The sequence below is a fragment of the Podarcis bocagei genome (genome assembly GCF_964188305.1).
Source record: "Podarcis bocagei genome assembly, chromosome: 1".
Lineage (NCBI taxonomy): Eukaryota > Metazoa > Chordata > Lepidosauria > Squamata > Lacertidae > Podarcis > Podarcis bocagei.
In genome coordinates, this window is record NC_138125.1 from 23,064,703 (window position 1) to 23,079,130 (window position 14,428).

General features: G+C 42.1%; 1 protein-coding gene across 1 annotated transcript; it reads right to left on the reverse strand.

The window, feature by feature from the left end:
- Nucleotides 1-4,464: 4,464 nt before the first annotated feature.
- LYSET (lysosomal enzyme trafficking factor) lies at nt 4,465-13,712 on the reverse strand. The gene is made up of 2 exons (XM_081213408.1): nt 13,523-13,712; nt 4,465-5,338 (listed from the first exon to the last, which is right to left on the reverse strand). The coding sequence occupies exons 1-2, from the start codon at nt 13,690-13,692 to the stop codon at nt 4,927-4,929; spliced, it is 582 nt and encodes a 193-aa protein (XP_081069534.1). The 5' UTR covers nt 13,693-13,712; the 3' UTR covers nt 4,465-4,926.
- Nucleotides 13,713-14,428: the final 716 nt, after the last annotated feature.

Below are 14,428 nucleotides of genomic sequence, written 5' to 3' on the forward strand. Positions count from 1 at the left end.
ACACAGGACTGTCACCGCCTTCACTGGTTCTGATTTGAAAGAAAGGTAGAGCTGGGTATCATCTGCATACTGATGAACACCCAGCCCAAACCCCCTGATGATCTCTCCCAGCGGCTGCATGTAGATGTTGAAAAGCATGGGGGAGAGGACAGAACCCTGAGGCACCCCACAAGTGAGAGCCCAGGGGTCTGAACACTCATCCCCCACCACCACTTTCTGAACACGGCCCAGGAGGAAGGAGCGGAACCACTGTATGACAGTGCCCCCAGCTCCCAGCCCCTCAAGACGGTCCAAGAAGAAATTATGAGAAGAAATTATGAGTAAAAAATACTTTGTGATATATGGGGTGGGAAGGGGGAAAAATAGAAAAGAGCTTCTTCTATTTTAAGTCACTTAGAGCAAATTCTTCCTGAAATGGGGAAACTGAATCACAGTATTTCCAGTAGCTGCGCTTAGCTTGAGAAAAGTTTTCCAGTAGGAAACTGCTGTAGCAAAGAATCTAGCAATTTCCCAAGATGGATAAGATACCAATAGAAAATGGTGTCCACAATTGCCAGCTGATTGTGCTAAACTGCCTGCATGTGGTTATGTATATCCTAATCCTCTCATTGGAGTGATTAAAAAAATGAAAACTTAACAATTCCAGTGACGGCAAAAGTGATGCCAACTAAGATCGATCTCTGAAGGCTTTCTGAAAGAATAAAGTATTCAGTGGAGGCTGAAAAGACAAGCAAGATGGTACATGTGTAATAGTCAACAGGCTTATATGACTGGTTCTGTTCCTGCACCTCCATTTTGGCATTTTGTTTACGAAAGTTTTTAATGTTTGATGTTTTATCGTGTTTGTTGGGAGCTGCCCAGAGTGGCTGAGGAAGCCTAGCCATATGGGCGGGGAATAAATTATTATTATTAATTATTATTATTATTATTATTATTATTATTATTATTATTATTATTATTATTTGTCACTGATGGGCCTCAGTAATTGTCACCTTTTAATTGAGCCCTGGGAGTAGAGAGTTTTGAGAGCCTCCTGTCTTAAGCACAACTTCTGTGACATTTGTCTATGGCATTACCTAAGAAAAAGACCATGAGAATTTTACATTTCAATAATACTTTAAGTTCTTTCTGTGGTAGATTTAAAAAAAATAAATTTAAGTATCCCTTTAAAAGAGCCTGGGGCAGAACAGTAACTCAAAAGTAATTCAAACAAACATATCAAAGACTACACTTGTAATCTATGACTAAATCAAAGACATTTAAAGATGTTTCCCATGTAAATAAACAGCTGGAGACAAAGAAAATGTGCCTGGGCGTGTGCATCAAGCATTCACAATACAACGAAGTAGAATATATCATGAACTGTGTTTGTTTACATGCTGTCAAAGTATTTACTTTCTATGACATGCATTAAAACTTCTGTCACTCAGATGCAATGCTAGCTACTGTTGAGTATTACACAAATATGCTTCATGCCAGTCACCTTCCTCTCTGGAAGATGAGATTAAATGCTTTTGCTTCTGTTTCTATACAACAGTTTAACATTATGTCTGAACCTAGGCAAAGCTATGGTTTACCGAAAGAAGCCAACTTCAACCTGGCTTATAAAATCTTGTTTCAATAAACCATAATTAAAATCAATCACAGTGCAGGGTTTGGACATAACCTTAAATTGGGGTGCCAATCATTTTGGACCAGTATGCAAGTGCTGCGGGTGCCACTCTCAAAATGGCTGCCATGGGGACATGCTACTCCCCACATCCTGGCCAAATTCACGCTTGCTGTGGGAAATCAACTGTGTCATGCTGGTCCTCATTGTGGAGAACACACAATATTGATTCCACACAAATACCATGATTTTGTTGCTATCTAGTAACAGGAAGTCTTCCCCAGTACCAAGAAAATTATCTAAGGTGGACACAGCATGCTTGAGCGTTCCTCCATCCCACAAATTCCCAAAAGCCTCCACAGGTTAAGAAAGTACCTATCAGTTAAGAAAAAAACCCTTTCCCCTCAAAACACATGGATCACCACCCTGGCACCCTTGGGCATTGGGTCTTTACATACATATAAACAGACAAATTATGTATAAAAGCATATCAATTGTTTATGCTCCTTGGTAGCTTAAAGGCTCTATTGAGTTGTAGCAACCAATTAGTACACTGGTTGTCTAACGAGGCACTGGCTTGTAACCAAGAAAGTAATGAGTTGGTGCAGTTCAAAAGAATCTGGACAGTAAGACTCTTGTGTGAATGTTCCAGCAAGGGATTTGTTTTTGCATTGACAAGGAAAAAAGTTGGCTCAAACAGGCCAAGGGGTGGACTTTGCTTTCCTCCTGCCTGGCTCCAGGGACACCTGGCTAATAAGGGGAATCTGTTCTGGGAGAGAATTAACCTACCATCCCAAAGTGTTTCTCACAGTTCAGATTATATAGGTTGGGTGGCTTAGTATTATTCAGTGTAGAAATAAAATAACTTCAGTGAAGAAGTGATATATAAATAGCTCAAATACTAGTCTTCGAATCCATCACAAAAGCTGTCAAGAATCTGCAATGGACGATAGAGGTAGCACTGGTCAGTGTTAATGCAAAGGTTGCTTAAAGCTGAGCTTCCAGTTGCCTTGCAGTCACACCTTGTTTCTAAGAGGCATGAGTGCTTCCATTTGGGCTATTTGGCATTTCTTATGTCTCAGTTGAAGTAGCAACCAAGTCTATTAGATGCTGGGGCCTGGATTTTCTCACCAGACTACTGTATGTTCCATAAAACAAGTATGACTGCCATGTTCAGTAAGCCAATACCAAGATTAAACAGATTCAGATGGCCCACCTGACAAAACAGCACTCATTTGACACAGTCCATGTTCATGGATGGTATTACTAGCATGTAGGTGCTATAACAAAGATGGAGCAAGAACCTTTTAAAAGTTATGCTTGTGATGAACTGGCTGATGCATATGGGAGTTGTATTTAATGGAACAATTTTTACAAGCACACTGTCATAGTGACTGCAGGCTTAATTTTCTAACTGCTCTACTATTCAGAGGAGCTGATTTCATGTGAAATGTATGAAGCAGCAATATTAAAGGGCAAAGTCCACAGAAATGAAAACATTATCCCTGTTACATCCAAATCAGGTCCACATGAAATCCAATTTATAAAACACTTTTTTCCTTGGAAATCCTTAGCGTCACATATTGCTCTAATAAATACCAGCCAGAAAATGCCATACATTTCTGACTGCAATGAGTTGCACTGCATATAAACTCTATATACTAACCTAATTTTTCCCTAAAATTGTAGAAAATGTGGGGAAAATATTGAGTTGGACAGAAATGGTGAATGATTAGGTCCACAAATTCAAAACCCTTCATTCTTGCTTACTTGAATGGCTACCTAGCTACACTGATCTGCCTGGACAGCCAAAAACGATTTTACCAGTGAAGTAAGTAAGTAAGAGAGTGTGTGTGTGTGTGTGTGTGTGTGTGTGTGTGTGTGTGTGTGTGTGTGTGTGTAAAGGGCGAGGAGACAGGGAAGTTGCAAATGTCTTTCTACTAATCTGTGAGAAGTCATGAAATTAAAAAAGGCAAAGGATTTCCCCCCCCACTGCTTTTTCCCCCCATTATGCCATTACTAGTGATTTTGTAGCAAGGAGCATGCCATGAAGAGAGAGAACACTTTTATGGCAGTCATTAAATTAGTCAAGCAAATAAAGTGCTTGGACTTAGCAGGGCTAACATCTCTTGGGACTTGTTGCTAGTAACATACTCATATTTATACCAAATGTTGATAGTCTGGTTTGATAACCTCTGGTTTGATAGAAACCAGGCCACAGGAGGATGCTAAAGTACATCATCTCAGTTGCAGTTAACTGCATTTTCCCTCAGATGCCATGCAATTGGAAGGTCAACTGGTATATCTGAAGTACTTTACTAAAAGGGGTGGGGGGAAGAGACTTAGATCATGCAGATATCTATACTCACATTGAGCAAATAATGTAGATAAACGGCTCCTGTTGAAACATTTACATTATAAAACTACTTTCTGTATTAGCAAATACTGAGAATTTTCTACTTGGTAAATTGGTCTTGGTTTCAGGGTTTATTACTGTGGTTTGGATATTGGTTTTAATGTTTGATGGCTGTTTTATTGGATAGAATGAACATTGAATTACTATGTTTAAATTGCTGAGTGCTGCTGGGAGGGAAATGCAGTGAGTGCCATAATTTCCTAACACATGAACAGCAACTAATTGTCAGTTCAAATGCATTTTAAAGCAAAACTGAGAGCTTTCTCTGTCTCTTTCCCCTCTCACACACAGCCTTCACATTTGACATACAGCACATGCTGCATTTTTGTTCCCATATATGGAAAATTAGTTTCTGAAGAACTGGCCTAACAACTTACACTGAACTGGAAGTCAAAAAAACAATAAATGAACAAAGGGCTCATTTTCTTTTAGCCATGTGTGTGAACGAAGCCCTGTTTTATTGAGTGCAACATTATTTAAGGAAAAAGCACAATATCTTAAATGCCAGTTTATGATCATTCCAAATTTTACACATTATAACAAAGGAAAAGTCCGTTTTCACTGATCCTCCCCCTGAGGGAAGCTTGAAGATAAAAAGGGGGGGTGCACAGTGAAATAAGGTTTCAAATAGGTTTTCTCCACAAAAACTTCAGGAGTGTAGAAATTCTGCATTATAAGGCAAATATGAAGAATGTCATCCTCGAGTCTCAAAGAAAGCTCAGTTATTCCACCAAATAGAATGCACCCATACTCAAAGTCAACTTATTGAAAAAATAGGTTGATGCTCTATTCAGTAGTTAACGTGGAGAAAAAGAATTTCACATTCCATTTGTATGTTCAACTGATGCAGCCAAGATCCTTCAGGTTATCTAAAAGCGTACATCGGGAAACGCAGATGGGTTTAAGTGTCAATCAGTTGCAATCTGCTAATTTGGTTGGAGGCCTTCGCAAATGTTTGGTGACGATTGCAAACGACAGCCAGGCAAATCGGAATAATACAGTAGCCCACCGTTTTGGGATCAGCTCTTGTACAGGAATAAAGGAACAGGAACATTTGTAAATAAGGGATCAAGAAGATAATAGTCCACAGCCAAAAGGGTACGGACAGCAGCCGTGTTTTTAAGGAGTGCATCCAGGTCGTTTCTTCTCTCAGTTTTTCAGGAGGTTGCTGGATGTGCTCCAGTGCCAGTCTGTTGTAAGTCTCATTGATTTCAAAGACATAGTAAAATGCTGCCGCACTTGCTATTAAGTATAATCCCACACCAATCCATCCCATCCTCTGACGGAAGTTCATCATTCTCCATGCTCTGAACCTTAAAAAAAGGAAAAAGATAATCAAAGCACTTAAAGAAATATCAGCTTGTCATGTTACAGGATACGATTTTCTAAGTGTTACTGGGCAAATGCTGTTTCTGCTCTCCCCCCCCCCAAAAAAAATCTCCCAGTAGATGTCAGTAGGAAATGTAATGTGCAAAATGCTAGAGACAGGGTGTTAAATTTTCAGCAGAAGTGAAAGAGATGATGAGATGGTTGGTTTTGAAGACTGATCCCAAGTGGATGTAAGCTGCAATCTTCAAAGATGTATTCTACAGTGCAGCCAATTTAATGTTACTTATTAAGCAGGGTTTTTATCCCGCCATTTTAGGCTACATTATCCCCCAACATTCCAGTTTAATCAAGGGGGCTGGGTATGCGAGATGGTAAGTGGGTGGTGGCCCCCTTCCTCAATAGATAAAGCCGGGGTTTAGAGGAGAGAGGTTAGGGAGGGTATTGTGGCAGAGAAGCAAAGCAGCAAGCTGGTAAGCCAGACAGGCAGAGTAATGGTTGGTTTCTGTTCAAAACCAGGGCTGCGGCTATGGGAGAAGCAAGACCCTCCTGGGGTGCTGATGCTGCGGACCCCTCTATCGTAGGCTCAGGCTGTGTATATGTGTACATAAACCATATATCATAAAGACAACACAGTCTCCACTGTGCCTCATTTCTGAAAGAAAACACAAACCCCAGGCCTGGAAACGATGGAATCTTGCACCACTCAGAGATTGGGGTGGCATGCAGAAATATGAAGCACTGTTGGCATTGGCCAGCAGTGGTTCTCCAGGGTTTCAGAAAGAAACTTCTCCAAGCCCTACCTAGAAATGCTGGAACTGAACCTGGAACCAACTGCATGTAGAGCAGATGTCCTGCCCCCTGAGCTAAGCCCCTCCCCAAAAACCTGAGAGTTACCAGCCAACCACAAACTTGACAGTTTCAGTAGCACTGTTCACTCTTTACCGAGTGGAAAAGGAAGTAAGAATTGGTGTAGGCGTCCTTTGAGAAAACCGAGTGGGAAGCAAAAGCCTGTGTACAGAGGTTGCGACACTGGCCCTCCGGCCCAGACAGTTAACACAAGTGGGGAGGAGCTAGGAGAGATGTGAAGACCAAGGGGGAAAGCTATGCCGCCCCACTCCCATTCCCCCCCACCCCCGGTTTTCCTCTGGGAACTTGGAGCCTAAACTTATGCACCTTGCTCTGACGGAACGGGACGGATAATACCATGTACGAGAGTGTGTGCTCCCTTTTGAAGAGTACCATAGACACAGCAGCTGTATTCCTTAACTGTCACTTTATGAGAGTTGCATAAATCTCAAAGCTGTATAAATATCACTTATGAGATTTAAGACTGGCTTACATGACTTTCAGTAAACATCTGCAGACAAGAGCATGCACCCCTCCAAAAAATCCATGTACATCAGGGATGGGGAACCACATGCCCCTTAGGGCCTTATTATCTGGCCCCTGGAAGTCTCCCCGTGTCACATATACCCTCTGTATTCCTAAGCCACACCCTCCTCAAGTGTTTGGCATGGCTGGAATGTGTCCTCCTACTGCTTCTTGTTTCTCTGGATAGAGGAGGGGCTTTGTGTGCAAGCACAAAGAAACTGGCTTACCACTCAAGAGTTAAGATTTACATTTTTTTGCTCTGCTCACTTTTACTTTTGGCTTTGCCCGCCACTGGCATGTGGCCCTTGAAAGGTTGCCCAGAAGGAAATGTGGTCCTTGGGCTGCAAAAGGTTCCCTGACGCCGATGGGCATGCTTACAAGTGAATGAAGATCTCCAGTTGTTTTTGGACTACAATTCCCGTCATCCCTGACCACTGGCCCTGCTGGCATTAATACACTACCAACATCATCAACAGTTTTTTAAGTCAGGGCAATACTTGTTCCTATCCAGCCAACATGGCTCCATGGAGCCCCTCAGGGCAAATCTTTCATCACTTCATTGAATCATTGCAATCACAAAAACCACAGCAACTCTATCTTTGTAGCGTGTGGTTCTCACCAGTCTTTCCACGCCTAAGTGCCTGATCCCGTATTGTGGCTGCTCACATGTAGAAGAAACAGACTACTGGGCTAGTGCTTTGAACCTTAATGGTTTTAGGCTGGTAGTTACCCAGAAAAATCTGTTTTCTTGGCTAAGTACAGTACTGCTAAGAAGGAAGTTTAAAACTGTTCTCCATTCTGCTGTGTGCTTCCTCCTCCTGCTTTCTGATTCTCAAAATACCACACTAGACTTCCAAGTTTATCCAGTCTTCTGCAAAAATGACAGACCAATGAAGTTTGATGCCTGTGATAAGAACAGTTTACCAATTGCCTCCTTCCCCAAGAAGAACAAGTTGCAACTTTTCCTTTCTCATTTTTGACTGAAAGAGGCACAAGTAGCAGGGAGACATTCTGGCTGGTCCCTAAGCCTGCAACAAAAGCAGGATTTATTGTAGCTAGAAGATATCCCTGGTGCAAGGTTATCTCATTTAATTTCATCTTCTGACCTAGACACAAAGAACTGGACTGCATCAGACAAGAAAAGCAAAATGCCCACTGTAACATGTGCTTGAAATAGTCACTGGCTGAGGGGGCAGAGAAGGAAAGAGGAAGGGGAAACCATCCATTATGATCAGTTGTTTGATGACTGGAAGTTTCTTCTGACCTTTCTTGGGAGCGAGGGGGGAATGACACGCCTGTCTGAGAAGCAGGGAAACTATTTGTGTAAAGTCCCAATTTGGATATGCGGTGGTATTCAACTTAGTTTTACTCACTGAAATCAATTGACCCAACTTAGTGGTGTTCATTAATTCCAGTGAATCTACTTGGGGTAAAACTTAGTTGAATACTACCCAGAAAGAGCTGTGAGCTTTGCTAAAACTGAAGCACACTTGGCATCCAGTCTGCTGAATTTTTATTACTCTTAAAACTTCTATGCCTTTGAGGCCAACACCTTTCTCTTTTTTTGTAAAAAAAAATATTTATTAAAGATTTTAAACAATTCAAACCTTGCAACAAACTTAATTCAAAAAGAAAAAACAAAAAGCATAAAAAACATACAAAAATACAAGTAAAAAATACATAGAGAAGCACAAAAAGGAAAATAATTCATTTTCTTAAGTATCATTTTCATAACCCTCTTTCGTGACTCCCTCACGTCTCCCTTTTCTTTGTTCCTAATTACAAAATCATATTCCGCAATACTTCACGTTCTCTTAAAAATTGTTTTAAATTGTATATTTCAATAATTATGTCTCCAATTTTGCCTCTTGTTATCAAATATTTAAATATTTAAGACTTGACATAATATTATTTCAAATTTCATCTTTGTTCTTATAGTTCAATTATTTTCATATTACTTTCCACTAGTTTACTAATGCCGTATTATTTTTATATCCTGCATCATTTTAACATTCATAAAGTTTACAGTGCTTTTGCAAATAGTCCTTGAATTTTTTCCAGTCCTCTTCCACTGTCTCTTCTCCCAGGTCTCGGATTCTGCCAGTCATTTCTGCCAGAGGCCAACACCTTTCTCAAAGCGGTTTACATGAAGTGAAACCATGATCATAATAAAACACAATTAGAAAACACAAACATGGAAGGTAACAGTCCACAACACAGAACCGCATCTAAGGAAATGCAGCAAAAAACCTGCAGGTATACAAAGGTATTCATCGACCAATGGGAGGGGACAAAAGGGTGGGGGGAATGGCTGAACCTCCAGAGCAGGAAAGACATTCCATAATGTAGCTGGGGACACAAAAATATTAACACACACACCACAGAAAATTATTAGAACTTAACTCCCTACCTGTCAAACACATTATAAGGGGGAAATATTTAATACATCATAAAATAACTCGTTGATTAAAACAAGCTAAGAATAGCAAAACTATAATATTTGTCAACTAACATGAATAACAAAAACTCCCTAAGTCTCCATCCAAAATGAAACTACTGTAAATCCAAAATGAAACTGTAAACTCTGTAGTGCAGCTCACTTCTTGCTCTTCAGTATAATGGCAATCCCGAAACAAGATTAGCAGCCTTGTTGCCAGTTTAGGAGTCTGTTTGTATACGGCGGTACCTCGGTTTAAGAACAGTCCTGTTTACGAACGATTCAGTTTATGAACTCTGCAAGACCTGAAGTAGTGTCCCGGTTTGCGAACTTTACCTCAGTCTAAGAACGGAATCCAAACGGTGGAAGGGCACTGGCAGCAAGAGGCCTCATTAGGGAAACTGCATCTCAGTTTAAGAACGGTTTCAGTTTAATTCCAGAACGGATTAAGTTCGTAAACCGAGGTACCACTGTATTTGTAAATGTGCATATCACAAAGGCCCCATAGATCTTCAGTGCTCCATCTTATCGAAGGGAAACTAAAGTCCAGGGGCAGAGTTATACAGTTATGACCACTCAGGAAAGTAGAGAACATTAAGCAACACAGTTTTTCAACTTATCTGTACTTGAAATACAGAATTATCTTTTAACAATTGTAAGCTGCAGAACTTGTTTTACCAATAATCTACACCACCTATCCCCTCTCACCACAAAAGTGACATACAACTGCCAGCTAATAATCATGTGACTGTCATTATCATTCATTGCTGCCTGATTATGAGATCTACAAGCACATTTTAGTCAGAAAAATAATATGTAGAACCAACCTTCCCCTCAACCACTGGCCATCCCCAAATCTTTAGGAATAAGCAACAGGACTGAGCAACTACCAACACGCTAAAGGTTGCCTGTTGCCTACAGTATAAAGTCAATTCACATATTTGAGAATTCCCTGCCAGGTCTTTGTAAATGTCAAAACCAAAAGTCTTTTTAGAACCTTGTTTTTCAAACCATGACCACAATGAACTTGGAGCCACGAATATGCAGCCAGCTTTTTGCGACTAAATGTTTTTGAACTCTTCCTTTTTAAAGGGTTAAAGATAGTGTATGGGCAATAATCAAAGCAGGCCTGGTAGCATTTTGGAAGATATGTTTTAATTGTTTTAGTTCTGGATTTCTTGGGAGGGCAGATCTATCAACGGCTATTAGCAACAATAGCTGTGACGCCACTATAGACAGAGGCAGTATATGAATGCTAAATGGAATTGGTGGGGGGTGACCAAGACAGCAGATCCACCACCACCACCACCCCTTGTTTTGAGCTCCCAAAGACATCTAGCCAGCAGCTTTTGGAAATGGAATGTTGGGCAAGATTAACCTTAGCATGACTAACAGCTCAATTCCTATCTTCCCATGTGTCTTATTTATTTAGACCTGCTAAAGGATCTCATTACCAAAGTGAACACTGTTAACACAAGATGATCCAGTGAAAGTTCACTTTGGCCATCCTTGCTCTGCAGTCACCAGCCCAGGACACAACACATTATGAAACCTGTCCATCAGGCCTCTTTCAGTTATGCTTGCATAGCTGCAAAGACCATTTACAATTTTGCAAAAAATGTTGTTTCAAGGGCAATTCTGAAGCACAACTAATTAAGGAAATATACCGGGAACTCAGGCACTCTGATAAGTTGCAGTGCAGGTCATGCCAGTTTTATCTGCGTAGCAATTCTAGGCATACAATACATCTTTCAGTTGCAAAGGTTGCTGTAGGAATGAGAAACACATTTAAAAGGCAGCATTTCAGATAGGTCACAATGAGAAATTCATTTATGTGCATGATGCTATTTAGTGCAACCTGTGGCAACTTGTTTATCACAGTGCAGAAATGGTATACTGCAGCAGCCAAATTTGGAAACTCAACTTAGCCACACTGACTAAAGCTGAAGTGAGCAGGATTCAGTCCTTGCATGGTACACTTTTCTTTCTCTACTAGAAGCTTTGTCTTGCTAGTATTGTTATTTATTAATCTCCTTCCATGCACGTCCCAATATAATGTACTAAAGGTAACAAAACAGTTACAGAAAAGTTGCAAAAGTAACAGATGAGTTCTAAAAAATACATAAGGACACCTATGGCTGAGACCTATCCATTCAGCTGTGTTCCACTGAAGAGTTTTAGAGTACATACTCAGGATCACTCATCAGTTAAGGTGTGACAAATCTATTAAGTGATCTGAACTATGCACTCATCCTTAAGATTGTAAGTACTTTGCTGGATCAGACCCAAGAACCCTAACAACCATGAGCAGCAGGAAGTTGACTGAAAATTGGCCAGCTGTCTACAAGTGGAAAATTGTCTTCTCCCCACTTCTGTACTGGGGGAAAGGGTCAGTGTCAGCCCTGCAACTACTGGCACATTTACAATATCATAAATACATAGCATAATCTTACAACTCGAGCCGTTTCCAATGGAAAGCAAATGCTTAGGAGGCAGCACACTGCTCCTTTCACCAGCAAAACACAAAGCAAACATGTTAGGCCAGCACTGCAGGGACTTTACAGGATATCTATCCCTTGAGCAGTTTGTCCCTGGGCAATACCATTAGGATGCTCACCTTTTTAACAAACTCCTGCCCCAACTGAGTTCACCTACAGATCATTTTGTCTCCTAAAGTGGACTAATGAGAATATTGTTCAACAAGTTATAATACTGGTGTCATCATCAACACCAGGAGTCAAAGGAATTTTAGAATGCAGAAAAGAAAGGCAAGAAGAAACATCATGACATTCTTAATTATCCTGGTTTTACTTTCGTTGTTCTGCAGCTGACACTACCCTAAACAATACCATTTATTCATGACAGAATCAGTTATGGGTCCTTGGCAGTCCTTTACTTTTATTACATGTGCACCTGCATTCTTTCAATAAAGCTTAAAGCCTCACGTAATAAGCAAAAAAGACTGAGCCGCCTATGCTAAAAAGTTTGATTTTCACCTTAGCCACTGACACTAGTACAATAAAACGTATCACTTTACCAAAATTATGTGCCCCCTCTGCCCATCAGATCAACAGCAACTGCATTCTGTAATAGTGCCATAGCAGCCACATTCTTCAACCTACCTATTGAAGTAGCCTTTCCATATGAACACTCACTGAAGAAGAAAAGACTAATACTTATCTAAAGAACTAGAGCAATATTTGATATAGTAGCATCTTTATCTTATCTGTCAGACAGCTTCTCAAGCCTGTCAAAAAAATTTCAGTTTAACCCAAGCAAATGATTCTACTTCCTAAAGTGAGATAGTAATCTACCCTCACTTTCCTCAATGTAACCTAACTGCCTAACATTATTCATATCCCACACCCATTTCTACTGCTCAGAAAGCTCATGGCTCATTCAGTACCCGAATTACAATAGTTTTGTTTTTAAATCGCTAACCACAAACACAATGCAACCCAAGCATTAAGAGGAGGAACGGTCTGCGCGTCACTATTCCTCCCCCAACCCTAGAGAGTTACTTCTCCCAATTTTGCCTTCCTCAAAAGGCTGACAGTACCTCATCCCCATTCTTCCTTCTAAGCCTTTCCCAAGGGCTCCCTTCCTCTTACCCATAACTCCTCAGAACTTAAATCTGACCTAAAACCCAGCGTGGATATGGACTGAGATATAAATAAGAGTGCCTCTGGGCACGTACAATGCAACCTTTTGGATGTTTTGTTTGTTTAGCTACTTATGCGTTCACTACCCTGGGCTCCTGTGGGAGAAAGGCAGAATGGGAATTTACTTACTCAAGCAAAACTGCTTCTAAACAGAGGGAGGGTGTGCATGTGTCGTCGTCCTCGACCCCCCCCCCCAATTTGCAATGGGGGTAAGGAGCTTCCAGTAGGGAACTTCAAAGCAAATGTAAGCAAAGTGGTCTCTTTCTCTCTCAGGAATGGGATTTCTGTTAGGAAGGGGGGGCAGGCTTTTGTTGTGGGGGGAGGGAAACAGAACCTCAGATTTGTATTGATTTTTGTTCACGGGGGGGGGGGGCATGTGCCCCCTTGGCTACGCCCGTGCTCTCAGACTGAATTCGAGACAGGGCTGCGCTCCGTCTTCCTCGTCAGGCTCGTGGGATAGGAAGGGGACCCCGGGGGTCATCTAGCTCAACCTCCTAGCAATGCCCTTTTGCCCAACGTGGGGCTCGAACTCGCGAGCCTGAGGTTCGGAGCCTCCCGCTCTACGGACCGAGCTGCCCCGCCAGCGGCTGCGAGCGTGTCCCTGAGCCGGTGCAAAGCGCGCCGGGGAGGGACAGAGCAGCCGCCTAGAGCCCCGGCCCCTCTCCGGCGCTCCCCGCCTCAGCCTCCCTCACCCTTACCTTCCTCCGCCGGAAAACACGGGAACGAACAGCCAGGAGGAGAGAGCCCGGGCGGCCCGACCCTCCTCACCCCGCCGCCTCTCCTGCCGAGCCGCTCTCAGAGCCCACCCCTTCCGCCGCCCTTCCAGGGCCCGCCTCCTCCGAGCTCTGCTTCCGGTGCCGCGCGACATGGCTGCAGTCACGTGAGGAGGGTTGAATTGCCTGGCCGATGATTCCCGCTTTTACGGGCTGCGGAGGCGCCGCCAAAGGGGCGCGGCTCCTTTGGTTTGGCCCTCTTGACTGGATCTAGTTCCTTGCCCCTGCTTCCCCCCCCCCCCCAACTACATAAGAAAAGCATTTCTTCTTATTGTTATAGGTTTGTGGGCGCTTAATGCCTGGGTTTAGTAAACGTTAGGATTTAATTAAAGCTTGTATTTTAAAACGGGATGCCAGACCTGTGTGTTTTAAGATGTGTATTAGACTGCTTTTAAACCCTCTGAAATTAGCATGTGTTAAGGGCTAATTAGGCCAAGCTGCTGCTAATTAACTCAGTCTAATTACCTTGGAGGGACGCGGATGGCGCTGTGGGTTAAACCACAGAGCCTAGGACTTGCCGATCAGAAGGTTGGTGGTTTGAATCCCCACAACAGGGTGAGCTCCCGTTGCTCGGTCCCTGCTCCTGCCAACCTAGCAGTTTGAAAGCACGTCAAAGTGCAAGTAGATAAATAGGTACCGCTCCGGCGGGAAGGTAAACGGCGTTGGCCACATGACCCTCAAGCTGTACGTCAGCTCCCTTGGCCAATAAAGCAAGATGAATGCCACAACCCCAGATTCATTTTTTTTTATAAAATTTTTATTGGTTTTACAAAATTTTTTAAAGACAAACACCTAAAAAGACATACAAACACGTATAATTTCGTAACATTT

Excerpts from the sequence above, each read along its gene's own strand:
- LYSET (XM_081213408.1), bottom strand. The coding sequence starts at position 13,692 with ATGTCGCGCGGCACCGGAAGCAGAGCTCGGAGGAGGCGGGCCCTGGAA. Across the intron at positions 5,339-13,522 it reads GTGTTTTCCGGCGGAGGAAG|GTTCAGAGCATGGAGAATGA; the intron begins GTAAGGGTGAGG and ends CCTTTTTTTAAG.